Raw genomic sequence first — 14,992 nt, 5'->3', positions numbered from 1 at the left:
GTATACATTACATCACATGTTAAATTCCCAGAGGTGTTTTAATAGTAGTTAATTGACCAGCAACAATATTGGAGTTTAATATAGAATTAGGTATAAATGAACTGGGATGTTTTATTAAAGTGTAATATGCTGAAAAACATGACTTTGCACCCAGAATTTAGAAGAGAAAATAATGGCAACAAGAAGAATGTTGTTGTACACTATTTATACTGTTAGTTAAGCGTATGCAACCTGCATTGCATTAATTATGGTAAAAATAAAAGAGTTTAACATGATATTAATATGCTGATTACATCTGTTTTGGCCACCCTGTAACAAGTGCTACAAATTACAATTATTTCACCTGGATAAGAGTACCTGGATTTTTTTTTCAAAAGCACAATAAATACTGAACATACCAAAACCTTTATTATTTGTCAGTCACACTGTTAAATTACACAAGCAAAACCAATAGAGCTAACTCAACTCCTCTAAAACCGCTACAAAATCAATCACGGAGGCGCAATCAACGACAAATGAGTGTTTTCCTGAAAGAGAAGTGATTTCACCCCTCCGTCCAGTCGGTCATTCTCTAGACGCTATAATAGGCTACAACCAGAGTAGGCACCATGCAGAAAGGGGGGGTCACACCCGCAAGGGCAGGGCTCAATTCAAATGCACTGCGAAGTCCAAACTGATACTTCTGATTTCATTACTTTTGAGAAAGGAAAAATGTCCACACATTCATGTTTCCTTTGCTGTTGTTGGAGCAGAGAATCATTTTTCAGCACGATTCTAAAGCCAAGTGGACGAGATAGAAATGTAGGAACCACACCATTTAAAGGATAAGGCTGGTGATTTTCTACATTTTTAGTAGTTTATTGTACAGCAGGCACCACTGCACATGCTGAGGAATGCAGTTCCAATTACAGGGCATTGTTAGAGAGCTTCCTCGGACTGAAAATGTGGCAGCCGTTATTACTCTTTTTAGCCATTTCTAAACCAACTATAGTTGCCGTTGTCTTCAGGGAGAAGGAACATGTCATGCCCAAAACAATGGTATAGATCACTGATGTGTTTTTTAAATGACTTTGGAAATCAATGGAGGTCTACTGCACAGAGGAATACAATATATCAGGCTCTGGATACACAGAATATACTTATAAGTACAACCAGTTCATTGTTGGTTTGGCTCTGCACATGAGATTAGTTGACAATAAGAAAAAAATGAAAATTACCAGCCATATCCTTTAAAATCTCATCAGTTACTTTTAGTAGGTGAATTGGGTAATTTCAGAAATGGGACTGCTTATTCATAAACACCACCCTCACCCATAATGCAGAGACAGAATGAAGCCAAATAATAGATCTGGGATCAATAATAAACCCAGTTCAGGGTCAAACACTGGCTTATCAAATTCCTCACCTTTATATGATGATATGGTTTTTACTTCAATGTGTTGCATGCTGGCTGTTGTGCCACGAAGGTGACACAGACCACATGCAGTATCCTCCTGTGGACCACAATGTAAACTCTGTTTTACTAAAACAGTGCCATAGATTTGAGCATGGCAAGTGGGGAGGAGAAAGGAACGTGAAGAAGCAAGTGTTTAACTTGAAACAGGTCGGGTATGTGCGAGAGTCGATAGGACTAGATCCTGCGCAGAGGGTGCCACATGGACACAGGCTTCCTCAGAGTGGCGAGCATCTGGTTCCAGTGGGTGATCCCCATCCCGCTGGCCTCTGGGCCGATGATCACGTGACCCAGGTTCTCGCCCCTACCGTCATCTGTGGCCTCTGCCACCGTCACCCTCAGGGAGAGCTCCTGCAAACAGCATAACATGGTTACATAACCTGCTATGTAAGCATGACTATGCATCTTCTTTACAGCATGGTTCATCCAAAACTTCACTTAAATGAATGTGTGCAATTACAATCTTTGATATATTTTATTGTTTTTGGCATTTTTACCTCATCTTTTACTAGCATTTGATTTTTATTACTATTTAGTTGGCTCATTTTGTTAATGCCTATAACAGCCTATAACAGCAATTACATAATCTTTGGGCTTTTAACATTTTTTACAGGCATGCATTTAAAGGCACTTTATATAATGTAGGAACCTTATCTTTATTTTCTTTATATCAGCATTTTTCTACTTCTGTATCCAAACTAATTTGTAAGAAATGGATTATTTGTTTTACAAGAGAGACCTGTCCAAAATGGAAGTATATTAGTTCGTATATAGCCACATAAAAAACACATTCACATTAATCACAATAAGCAAGGACCTGAGAGATATGACGGAGAGAGGCATAGAAATTTAAAGCTCTGTTAATGATCATTTTTATTATATTCATGGTTATTGGTATAATTACATTAAATACATAACTGTATGCAATGTTCACTGCACACAATCTAAGTAGTCACCATGAAATCCATACAGTCTGCTTTAACTACACCATTATTCATGAGTTGTTTTGATACAATTGTATTCTTTTGTGTTGCTTTATCAATTTTAGTACTGTTGGTAATTCTTGTTTATTATTTTATTTTTATACTTGCACTTTGTCTTATCTTTTTTTTTCCTTCTTAATCTGAATTCCCCTAGTGCATGAATACATTTCCCCATTCAGGAAGGGTTTGGGCCACAGTCCCACTCTGAAGTGTTACCTGCAGGACGAGGGACGGCACAGAGAAGATCATGGCTTCATTGAATATTGGGTTTATGTCGTCCCTTTTGGTGGACGTCTTCTTCTTGCTGATCTTCTTGCCGTCTTGCAGGAGATACACTTTGACAAAGGGGTCTGATGGTGAGAATGGAAAAAGTAGATTAGGACAGCATTAGTGTACATCCACTTTCAGGGCTCTAAAACAAAACTAACTCTGGTAAACATGTGGACACACTCAGTTTGTACAGCATGCAATAAATTCCTCAGTAAGGAGTAATCAATTAGAAGCACAGTCATGTACACAATGACATTGATGGTGTGTCAGTAGGTGACCTTTGTTTGTACAGTGCTAGTGTGGATATTCAATGTAATGAACAAGTCATTAAAGTCCCATTTGCCTTTCTGGATGAAGATAAATTAATCCTCTGGGAGATGGCATTAAGCATCTGCTATTACTGAATCAGTTACTATTCAGATAGTACATAGCTTATACAGAGATAAACATACAGACACTCACAAACTCAGCTCACTTTAACACACATTCAAAAATAAAACATAAAAACATGCCAAGGCAAACAAACAAGTGTCCCTGACCTGCAGTGTTCTTGCTGTTGGTCCACACCAGGTTCTTACATTTGGCCACAACCACTGTAAGGCGCTCTGCTGTAGGCAAGTAGCTGAGAGACAAGAGGATCTCCCCGACTGCATCCACAGACTGCGGAGTAAAACCAGAGTATGTCATGACATGAAATATAACATGACATGTGCCAGAGTGGGTGATGCTCTGGCAGAGAGCATTTTACAAAATCAAAAATACTGCAAATATTCAAACTCCAGGTGTGTCATTTTTTTTATTTGATGAAGAGGAGGACATGATGATGATAATACCACTATCATGTTTGCTTCTTTGTACTGTAATACACTCTGATTTGTCTGTAGTTAATTTGACAATTGAGAGTATCATAAAGCATCAGCATCAATGCTATGGTTACCTGCAGTTCAATATATCATACATTGTGTACTGAATTATAACAGTCATTAAACTGGAGCTGCATTGTAATGTCATCATATACAATTTAAACATATTACACTTTTGAGAACACAGTATAATGCATGTATTAAATATCTTTTTTTTTATCATTATGGATTACATTACAAATATGAGTATTTATAATCAATATTTCAGGATTTTCTGTTTGCAAGTTAGCCACTCAACTCTGATCCTTATTATCGTACAGTATGCGAGTGGTGGTGTTTTGCTGAATGTCCACTAGAGGGTCTCAGAGACCACAATGCTTTCTTAACACATTGTAATGTTCACTATGTTGCATTTATACACTAAAGTTTTGTTTACCTTAGTAGTTTAGTAGAAACTGGAAATGAGTTGTTTATAGCTTAGAATTATTTTCACATTGCATTGGACCATTTCCAACTGTGGCATATTACATACTCCCTATTGAAATTCACCTTATTGACATCCTGAAGGTAAAGCCAGGCATTGAATGGTCTGATGGTCAGGTCAAGGTCTGACATCTTCAGATCTGCTACCCCCGCACTGATGTTCCTCTCGTCAGCATCGATACCAAAAGCGGCAAATCGCAGGCTGCACTCATCCAGACTGGCCAAGTCCAAAGGGATGGAGAAGCGCTCATCAAAAAGCACGGTGTATGCATTTCTCTGGACCTGCAGGAAGAGGCAGATAGTAGAAATGCTGTTTATTAAACTGTTTTCGAGTTTTGGTAAGTTGCTTAGGAATTTTGCATAAGGTGTACTAAAACACCTTCATCAGACCTTCTTTGTACCAGCAATAAAATAAATGAAAATGTGTTTTGTTTATAACATCTGTTCTTCTCTTCGTCCTGTACCTGACCTATTTGACATCAGAGTCAGGCTAAGAAGAACAAAAGGATCAAACACTTTTCGACTTATAAGATGATAACTCACTCAAATGTAAAAAACAAAACAAAAAAAATGGATCCATTTCATTGTTTTCTTAGTCTATATCCACATACATTCACTTATTTTCCTAAAGCCACGGCCACAACATCACATACAGACATCAAACAAAGCAGCATTGCAGCTTCGCTTTAAACTATTTATGATGAATATATGATTCTCAGCTTTTTAACCTGTAGACAGAAAGAGGGTAGAAAGTCTAATGGTTCATCAGACACTTTTAACCTACAGGTGTGGCACTGTCACTCTGCAGGTTGCATCTAGGGAGTTACATTTTAGCTTTTCAGAGATACCTGATAAATGTTTGCATTCTTGTGTTACTTGAGCTGTTTCCCATTATTTGAAATCTCCAAACCCTGTACATTCCTTCAGTGTGTTGCTAAAAGATGTTTTTACTGGTATCACTCTGGAGAAAGCATCAACAAAATCACCTGCTGGGCATGAAAATATATTTTTTTATGTATTTTTGTCAACCAGTGACTATCCCAAGAGGATTCAAATTACTGATTATTATTACAATTTCTTTTCTTGGCAGCTACTGTAAAAACAGCTTTTAAAATGAAAAATGCATTCTGAAAGCAGTCTGGCCTGCCTAGCAGAGCACAGCAACTAAGTCTCTCACTTGGATCAGTACCCATTACTGATCAAAGTGAGAGACTTTGTTGCCAGAATGACCAGCGATATGCTTTGTGGTTGATGCTGATCTCCAGTCATAAGATGCTGAAGCATGTGGTGAAATCAGGATTTACAAAGGGGTTGGAAGTTACCAGGCAACTAGTAATGTGCAGAGGAGACTGGATTTAATAATAGTATGTTTTCTCACCAGTGTTATTTCTGAAAGTGTTATGTATTATGGTAAACATTTCTGCTAAATATATCCTAAATAAGAACAACAGCGTTCTTACAAGCACAGTGAAAGCTAGTAAAAACATAAAAGTATGTGCTGTGCAAGGTCACCAGGATTTGTTGTTGACAAGAAGTAAAACAGCAACAGTCTGTACTATAAAAGGATTGTGAATTCACAGCACAGGGTCTGCAAGTCAACCTGTGAGGTTGACCTTGGATTATGCCTCATACCAAACAGCTGAATAGAGTCATAATCATACATCCAACACCTACAGCATCCAGAAAAGGCGTCACTGTTGTATAAATAAGTACATAAAAATATAAAGTATTCAAAGCAGACTGTATCTTTCTGGCAGACCTCATCTTCATCCACAATATATGACTGTCTGGCTTATCATTTAGGGGATAAAAATGGTGATGTGTGAGGTGAAAATGTGGCAATAAAAGCTCAGAGACTGGCACGTCTGTGTGTGAGCTGCAATTCAATCGAGAATTCATTATAGACACAGCCCATGGGTGGTCCAAAGCACAATAAAATACAAAGAAGAAAAATAAATATACAATATCTAAAAAAAAAAAAGAACAAATAAAAAAAAAAGCCTAACACCAATGGTTGTGCATTCTAGACAAGAACTGAATAACTCAGTTCAGGGTTGGATAAATACTGAAATACTATAGAATCAGATAACCTACACATACATCCACAGGAAAATAAGATTTCATATTACAGCAGAGCAGGTGGGTACACCAACATTAACAAACCTTTGGCTTGCACTGCAGCTTCCTGCAGCTTTAAGCAGCTGCCTCATACTGTCATTATAAGCCACTGTGAGTCTCTGCATGCTGCTTTTTCTGTAGCAACACCACAGGTGGGCAGTATATACAGAGGAGTACAAAAAGCTTTACATAGAGTGGTCATCAGTCACTGAACGAATACTTAATTTACAACATGTTTGCTTGTGCATACAACTTTCAACACTGACTGTAAAAGTCCTTATCATCTGATACATCATTGGTTATGTAATGGCCTAAATATTTATCCTCATTACACACTTTAAGGGCAATGCCATACAGGATGAAATCAGGAAAGTACTCATTTTCTGTCTTCCCTACTTTTGACAATCATAATATATATCAGATTTGCATTAAAATTGAATGTCAAAATCTATATAATTTTGTGAACATACATTAAATAACTGCATCCCGTTCCACATCCATTTAACGGCATTGACAGATGTTAAAAAAGGAGACAAAAATACGATCCTGTCAGATACAGAGAGATACAGATAAGAGACCCTCTCTGCTATCATTTGTTTAATAATTTTTCATGATTTATACAGTCAAAAGCTTTAATGCTTTAATAAAAATGGTGGAATTTGTCTTTTTTATTTATCTTAAATCTTATTTTTAAGGCAAAAATATACATACTGCATTAGTGTCTTGTTTATGTTTAAAACCAAACTGGTTGTCAGCAGTCAGGATGTACTGATCCAGCCTATTTAATTTAAAAAAAAGTTTTTCCAGTACTTTTGATTGAATGTTGGCTAAAGCTGTAGGCTCGTTATTCTCTGAGCTGTTTTGTAGTTATATTATCCATCCCCATACCTTGTTATCTCTTAATATCATTGTGGACTGCATTGTGGACTTCTTGTGGGATAACAATCACATCCTCATTATTATCTATATTTCCCATTATACGCAAATTGCTTTTAACACAATTTATCAGATCATACTAATGTTTCTGCCACAGCTGAGAAATTTCATTTGGGCCACTTACTCCATCAGTATTTGATGGTGGAGATGTTTTACAGTTATTGATTAGTTTTAACTGTGACGTCTCTCCAGAAATCATTGAGACTATTGTTTTGCAACTTTCTCGCAAGTAAGTCAGACTTCACTGTGATCTCATTCCTTTCTATAAATTGAAGGACATATTTGAAATTTGCATCTGCACATTTCTTATATTCAAATAAAGGTATACAGTATATTTATTGCTACCTGACTGAACCTATGCTTTAAAAGTCTTTTGAGCGTCAGCATGAAACTCTTCTACATACTCATCCCAACCCAGTTTAGCATTGTACACATAGGTCTTAAGTTTATAAAAAGGCTTGCTGGAGATAAAGAGAGACTCCACAAAATAATTATACATAGAACATAACTTAATACTATGTTGCTGGTTGTTACAATGCATATCACAACACACAGTGGCATCTTTTGGTAGTTCAGTACTTCCAAACAAGGCATCAATCTAATTTCCAAGCACTTGTTATCCACATACGATAACAAGACATGAGGTTGTTTGCCAAGCGTCACTGATATAAGTATAGCTGTTATCAGGCATCCACATGTTGTTAGAGAGGATCAAACTATCACCAGAGCAAAACTGCATTCGTATCTCCAGCAGCATAGACAGTGTCACGGCTCTTGTCAATCAGATCAGATGTATCGAGATATTCATCCTCATTTTCACTCATAGGGTGTATAAATGTTCAAACTGATTAGATTGAACTATTTTCCAACAGCCAAATCAATATCCTCTCTAACCACGTTGACCAGCTGACCATATTTATTATTACAGCAATCGCAACTGCACCTGCTATCCTGCTTTAGACTATTATAGTGCTAAAGTCAGTATAGTGGATTCACCAAACTCATAAAAGTCTTTATGTGAAGACTTTAGTCTTTCCAAGTCTTGTTAAACTAAGAATGTTTCTTGAGCACACAGTATATCACAGTTCGTCAAGAGCTTGTCCTCAACCACACGACGTGATTTGCTGCACTGTGACTAACGTGCAGCCACAGCACATTTTCATTTCAGTGACTTTATTTCAGGTTGACCATACTGTCTTTACTGGCTGCTGTCATTTGCCCGAGCAAATGCCAGGCTGTGGCTCCCATGTGGAGCTACAGGTGTATTCACAGTGCGCTGTACATCAATTCCCCCCCTCAGATCCACAGGCCTCACTGCCATTAGCTCATAACAACACATATAGATCACAGCCAGCCATTATCCAGCCAGTTTTGGATAATACATATCTACTCAGATGAGAAGTTGTTTGAAGCCAGAAAAAACATATTCATCTGGGTTTAGTCTTATCATTTTGACAACAAGAAAGTTCAAAAGCGCGTCTTCCACTTATCACCTTCCCACCAGCTTTTTCATAAATCTCTGGTTTGTATGAGAGCCATCTTGCTAATATACGATAAACTGAGAAAGGGAGAAAGGAGGGAAGAATGGCAGGCTCATTATTGTAAGCAAAACAAAAGAAAGAAACAGTGACAGTAAATAAATGAGGAGAAAAAGAGACAAGGGGAAAATGAGTAAGGGAAAGGCATGGGAGACAGAGAGAGTGATGGACAGGTGACAGGAAAAACAAAAACATGAAACTGTGACAGTAGGCTAAAGAAATGCAGGAAAAAGAGATGTGAACTATAAAGAGGGAGAGAGAATGCAAAGGAACACAGAGACAGAGAGAGAGGGAGGGAGAGAAAAGCTTGCTTGGCCATAATGATGAGTGGAGCTGATGTCAGCATTTCCTTTGGTCTTCAGCACTCCTCTACATTAAAGGAGCCACTAAAGCCGCCGCATCAGTGGCTGCTTCCATTATTATTACACCCAGCCTGAGCACAGTAACACAACGAAACAACATGCTCAAATAAAAGGGGCCCTGATGAGTAGGTGTGGCGTCCCTGGCAGCCTGTACAAACTGTACAAAACCACAGTCACATGAGGCGCAATGCCGATGACTCACAGCCAGGCAGGAATTAGTGAATTTTCTGGCAACATGTCGCTAAGAGCAGAAGGCGAGTGGCAGGTGTAGCAGATGGAGGAATGAAGCCTTGTTCTTCTCCTGTCAGAGGAGTCACATTATATTAAGGCTTTTATGAAACTGTTTTAGTGAAGGACTCAAGTATTTTCTATAGGAAGTAACAATCGAGATAAGTTTCCACCCAGGGAACAACAAACATAGCAAAGTCAGGGGATCACAAAAGTCAGTAAGATTTGTCATCAACATTTTAATACAATCCATCTGGTAAATGTTGAAATATTTCAGTCTGGAGCAACAGACAGACTGAGCTTGCTATCCATAGTAGCATATCTAGGAAATATTCTCATTTCATATCATAGGAAACAATTTTCTATATGGTGAAAAGTTGGACTTCTGGTCAAAATTATGAGATGCTAAGTCAGTATTTTTAATTTGATCATGTCTAAATTTACATTTACACCGAAATATTAGTTTTTGACTAATACAGAAACTCAAATACTTTGTTTATTAAGTCTTGCTCGTTAGTTTGCAGAACTGTATCTAATGGCCTATTAAACCCTGAGAAATTAGCAGGATAGCTACCAGTGTATTAACAGTACGGTAAGATCTCTTATGGTTAACAATTTGATTTACTCTACCAGTCTATCATCATATCACCCAACCCTATTATCTCATCTCCAGCTGCCGTTATTGTAATGTGACTTGTGGCATTTAAGACCAGATGAACTGAAAATGAACCCCATCTCAATGTGAGAAGGAATTCATAAACATTCATAATGTCACATATCATAATCCTAATTTCATATAACACAATCATAATGGCTCACACCATCATCATTATAACATGAACTGCTGTTAATATCTGACTCACTCAAACTGAGTGAACTGAAAGCCAATCACATCTACTCCTGATGAAGGTAAAGGAAATCAACCTTCCTGACTCCAGCTCCCAGGGGGTTTGCCACTCAAGCAAATGAAATGGGCTTTTCTGTCGGACAGGAAAGGATTGGCTTGTCGGGCTCCAGGATCAAGCGTCATATTACTGTCTTTGTCTCAAATTCAGCCAGGGATCAAATCTTAAACACATTTCAAGATAGCCAAAGCTGCACCCTAAGTGAGAACGTTTCAGACGCCACAGCTTTATTGCTCTCCCACGATGACAGGGTCAACTTTTATCTTCAGTCCTTTGCTAGTTCAATCATCATAGCTTAACTTCTAATTGCCCATCTAACAGCCTATACTTTCTATTTTTTCCCTCCAATTCTAAATCTCTCCTCCATTAGTAGTCTAGCTGCAGTTATGTTGAAAGTCTCCCATCCCCCTTTTGTACGATAGTGGAAACTAACAAGGACTCATCTTTAATTATCATGTTTAAATGTCCATATACTAACACTTACCAAAACACTATAGTGTTGGTATGATTAATCAATTAATTAGCAATTGTTCCTTTCATGAAGATATTTACCGAGCAAATCCCCAAAACTTACTCTGAATTACTGCTTCTCTCACTGTTTTTCTATGTTGTATATCATTGTAATGGTCTTTTTTGTTGTTGTAACAAATATTGATATTTTCAATCAATCAATCAATCAATCAATCCATCATTATTCATATAGTGCCAAATCCAAACAAAAGTCCTCTCAAGGCACTTTACACATAGAGCAGGTCTCGACCATACTCTCTAATTTAATTTAAAGAGACTCAACATTCCCACATAAGCAAGCAAGGAAAAACTCTTTTATAGGCTAAATTATTATTCAGTTAAAGAGAAAATAATTGCAGATTCATTGGTAATGAAAATAAGTGTGTGTTGCAGCCCCAACATACATCCAAACAGTATATCTATAATCTATATTAGTCCACCTGCAAAAAATTCCCCTTACATAATTTGTTCCCTAATCTTTGCACAATTACCTTTTTCCATTTGAGTTAAATTCAAGTGTGTTAACCAGGTTCAAGTGTTATCCAAACTACGACTTGCCTCTAACGTAGATTCATACTTTAACAAGGGGAAGTAAGTAAGCATAGAAATAGACACACAAACACAAAGCTTCCTTACCCTTGTGACTCCGATGTTTAGCTCGTCTTGTCCCAGAGAGACTCTGATGAAGCAGCCTGGAAAGTCTCCCTCCTCCCTTTCCAGCAGGTCCTTGCCCTGGTGCAGGTTGATATGGAGCATTCCCGGTCCCTGAGCTGACAGTCTGGACTGCTCAAACTCCAGAGTCACCTCCAACTGGCCGACGGTGAAGTCATGGCCGAAGTTATTGGCGATGGATGAGATGGAACTGAGCGAGTCGGTGGACATGGAGCGGTTGAGCTGGGCCATGCCTGTAGGGTCAAGCTCCCTGCTCATCAGCTCCAGGTGGCCCAGGTCCCTAAAGACGTCTGGGGTGTCACCCAGGGCCAAGCTGGGTTTGCGGCTGGAGGCGGTGGAGGCCCGCCGGTGGTTGTTGGCGGCCACTCTCTTCAGGGATGGGTGAAGTAAGAGATAAATAACTTTTTAAAGGTAATGGGACAGTAAAAGAAACACCCTCAAAGAACCTGAATGGAGCATAACCATAAAACCCTAAAATTCAACTCTGAATCTCAACTCTCAACTCTGAAACTGTAATTAAAAACAACTAAATGTGATTTTTAATGGTATTAGTGACAAGCATATGTCCAAAAAGTCATATTTTCTCAAATCCAGGAAATGTGGATGTGTATTTTAAATTTGGGCATTAGCCAAATCATCCCCATTTTTCATAATTTTTTACTACTTTTGGCCATCATTCAGATGGGCTATTTCGATTAAAGATGAAAAGAACATAAGCAGTCAGACGATTATACAGGTTTTGAACAATTCCCCAGATTAATCTCAGTTATTGGGAGGACAGAATGGAGGTGAACTGTAAAATTATGACCCAAACTGTCAGTTGGAAAATATCCCTCATAGTTTAGAAACTGACCTCCTGGTTCAACTTTGACCTACTGTACATATTGTTGTTGGTAATTCAAGTAATGAACTGTAAGTATGCTTTATGGTAGCTCAAGAGTCTTGACATCAAACCAAAATAAAAACTATAACCCAGAGCAACAAGAGAGAAAATATATTTTAAAGTGAGCTGCTGCAGCCTACAACTGGAGAGAAAACCTGTAGAGTTTTGACCCTCTGTGGAACATGATTGCTCATCACTTGCTCTGATGATTGTGATTAGGGTTAGGGTTTGCCACCAACATCAGCTCCACCATTTAATCTTTCACATGTCTACGTAGCAGGAACTCAAATCTACCTTTTGCCTGACTTCTGAGAAGGAGTTTCCATATTTTTCTTGCAGGTACCGGTAGTCAAAGTTGGGGAAGGGGGATGGCGTGGGGAAAGTTCCAGATTTCCACAGCTTCCAGATGTTTATCCCGGCCACACACAGCAGCACGAAGAAGCCCACTAGGTAGATCCCCACCTCCCAGCCCGGCGGATTACGCACCACTGAAACAGATGCACAAAACTGAGTTCTTAAAGCTGTCCTTATATGACTCCATGGCATCAGTGGTAGAACAAAGTCTAGCCTCATAACTGTCTGTATTTTATATCTGATGGGAGAATATATTTTCATTTTAAGACCAGAAGGCTTAATAAGCTTAATAAGCCCATGATCACTGAGCTCATTTAGCAGTGAGATGACTTTGGGAAACAGTTATGACACAAAGTTTTATGTAAATCAGATAATAGTTTCAGACAAATTCGGGCAAAATGTGACAGACTAATTGAAATGCCACTCTGAATTAAAGCTCATGTTGCATCTTAGAGAGGGACTATGATGGCGCCAAGCTGGCTTTCTCGAGATGAATTGCAACTGCTGGAGGACTTTGACAGCTTTACTCCTACTTTTTAACACAAGAGATAAGCCAATTATAGAGCAAGCTAAATGCTTGTAAACATCAATGGCCTTCAGCAACAGATGAGGCTGCAGGCATTGTAAAGCTTTTGTACAAAGATGACCTCATAATACACATTCACACCACTGAATGAAAAATTATAAACAGCATCATTTGTCACGGTCTCAAACATACAAACACATATTTACAACAGCGTGGATGAAAAAGCACAACAATCAAGCATTCATCCACACAAGAATACTGCAGATAAGATTGGTAAAAGAATTAGCTTGAAACCGTCTGGGACATTGTCGTCCACTCACCACTCAGATGGTAGCCTGATATATCCCCACTTTGAGCCGAGGACATGGTGCTGCAGCCAGCCTGCAAAAAATAAAATAAAAAAGACATCCAGAGAATAATCTGTTCAAGTGTCGTTTTACATCAGGGACCATAAGAGAGTCAAGTCGGACACTCAGAGCTGATGCCAGACTTGGGCAGAGGGTAAAGGGAGCTTCACAAAGACAAATCACAGAATTATTGAAAACACAGGCAATTGTGTTGACCCAGTGCCAATGAATTGCAAAGTTATTACAACTATGATAACCTTTCCACCTTTCTTTTACTCAGAACAAAACCTCCAGGATTGTATTACTTTTTTAACACATTACCAACCTTGTCTCTTGGCGAAGGTAATCACTGCCTGGATTATGTTCACAGGCATGTTTTTTTGAATGACTGAAGTGCCACTTTTTGTACTTATGTTTTGCTCTAAAGTCGGAGAGAGGTTGATGTGGATAGCAGGTGTCCAAGATGCAGGACTCTGGCAACAGAGACCATGACTCGCATCCTGAGTCCTGCCAGAGTGCTGCAAGACCATATATTTTAGTGGTTTAAAAAAAAAGGCCAACTTCGAGATTGAACAGATCCCTCCTACATTCAGCATCAACACTTTTGCAACTTGCCAAATACATTAATCACAGCGACAAAATGTTCTCGTTAAGTTTAGAGAAAACTTAATTCAGCCAGCATAATGTTTCTGACAAAACACATTTGCTGTTGCAGTTTAGTCGTATATGAATGTAATTTGTAGGAAACATGTTGCAGAGGTCTGAACACCAGTAAAGAGGGAATATAAGACCCATGGTGCTTTTTGCCCTACCTCTCCTAGCAGCTTAATCTAGCAATGTATTAAAGATTGAATGGAGGAAAACACCATACATACAATAATACCAAAATGGTTTCATACCCCAGTTGTTTTTAGGTTTTTACATTTGATACACAAGCATTTATTTTGATTGAAATTGATGATTCAGCACTGGCAGGAATACGTGTCCCCAATTTGCACTGCAGATAATCAAGAAATGTGAGTAAACTACTTTGAAATGTACCCTAAGAGAACACAGATTACGTAACCATTATTTTTTAATCATTGTGCTGTGTTGCTCCACAATCATGTATATACTGTTCCTGGGAGAACTCACTCAAAGGCAGCCACTGAGTTTATTTGGTTAACAATGAGAAATCAATTCAGTTTTTCTTCAAAAATAGCATCAGCGGCTGATTTTTATTCAAGAGACAAAGGAGAACAATATTTTCCTGTGCCCTTCTTCTTCCTTCACAAACTGCAAAAAACAAAACAAAACAGATGGGTGCTGGAGTGTGACTCATACCTCCCCCCAACCTCCCCTCCTTCTCTACTGCTTGTTGGAATCTCCCCATATCTCAGCAGCTCGGAGGAAAGAGAGCATTACACTAATGATATAGAAAAAGACTGGAAGGGGCAGGGGAGAAGGGTGGGTGGGGGGTGGTTGCAGACCACAGCCAAGCGGGCCAATTAAAGTGGCTGACGCAGTGCAGGGCCTACTGACAGCTGCTGATGTGCCATTAACAAAGCATGGGGAATCTCCG

At 38.7% G+C, this 14,992-nt stretch overlaps 1 protein-coding gene across 1 annotated transcript; it reads right to left on the bottom strand.

The window, feature by feature from the left end:
• Positions 1 to 984: 984 nt before the first annotated feature.
• On the bottom strand, positions 985 to 13,450 carry syt12 (synaptotagmin XII). The gene is made up of 7 exons (XM_062421158.1): positions 13,405 to 13,450; positions 12,499 to 12,692; positions 11,286 to 11,690; positions 4,119 to 4,334; positions 3,246 to 3,366; positions 2,653 to 2,786; positions 985 to 1,804 (listed from the first exon to the last, which is right to left on the bottom strand). Exons 1-7 carry the CDS (start codon positions 13,448 to 13,450, stop codon positions 1,631 to 1,633), a joined length of 1,290 nt encoding a protein of 429 aa, XP_062277142.1. The 3' UTR covers positions 985 to 1,630.
• Between the last annotated feature and the right edge of the window lie 1,542 nt (positions 13,451 to 14,992).

Source organism: Scomber scombrus, chromosome 6 (genome assembly GCF_963691925.1).
Source record: "Scomber scombrus chromosome 6, fScoSco1.1, whole genome shotgun sequence".
In the NCBI taxonomy this organism is placed as follows: Eukaryota; Metazoa; Chordata; class Actinopteri; order Scombriformes; family Scombridae; genus Scomber; species Scomber scombrus.
The sequence above is the reverse complement of the archived record's forward strand: the minus strand, read 5'-3'. Positions and strand labels throughout refer to the sequence as shown.

What these genes read in the sequence shown, in the direction of transcription:
- syt12 (XM_062421158.1), bottom strand. Translation starts at nt 13,450, where the DNA reads ATGTCCTCGGCTCAAAGTGGGGATATATCAGGCTACCATCTGAGTG. An exon ending in TAAACATCGGAGTCACAAGG is followed by an intron (nt 4,335 to 11,285) that starts GTAAGGAAGCTT and finishes CTCTTCCTGCAG; the next exon opens with GTCCAGAGAAATGCATACAC. An exon ending in ACCTTCAGGATGTCAATAAG is followed by an intron (nt 3,367 to 4,118) that starts GTGAATTTCAAT and finishes TTTACTCCGCAG; the next exon opens with TCTGTGGATGCAGTCGGGGA.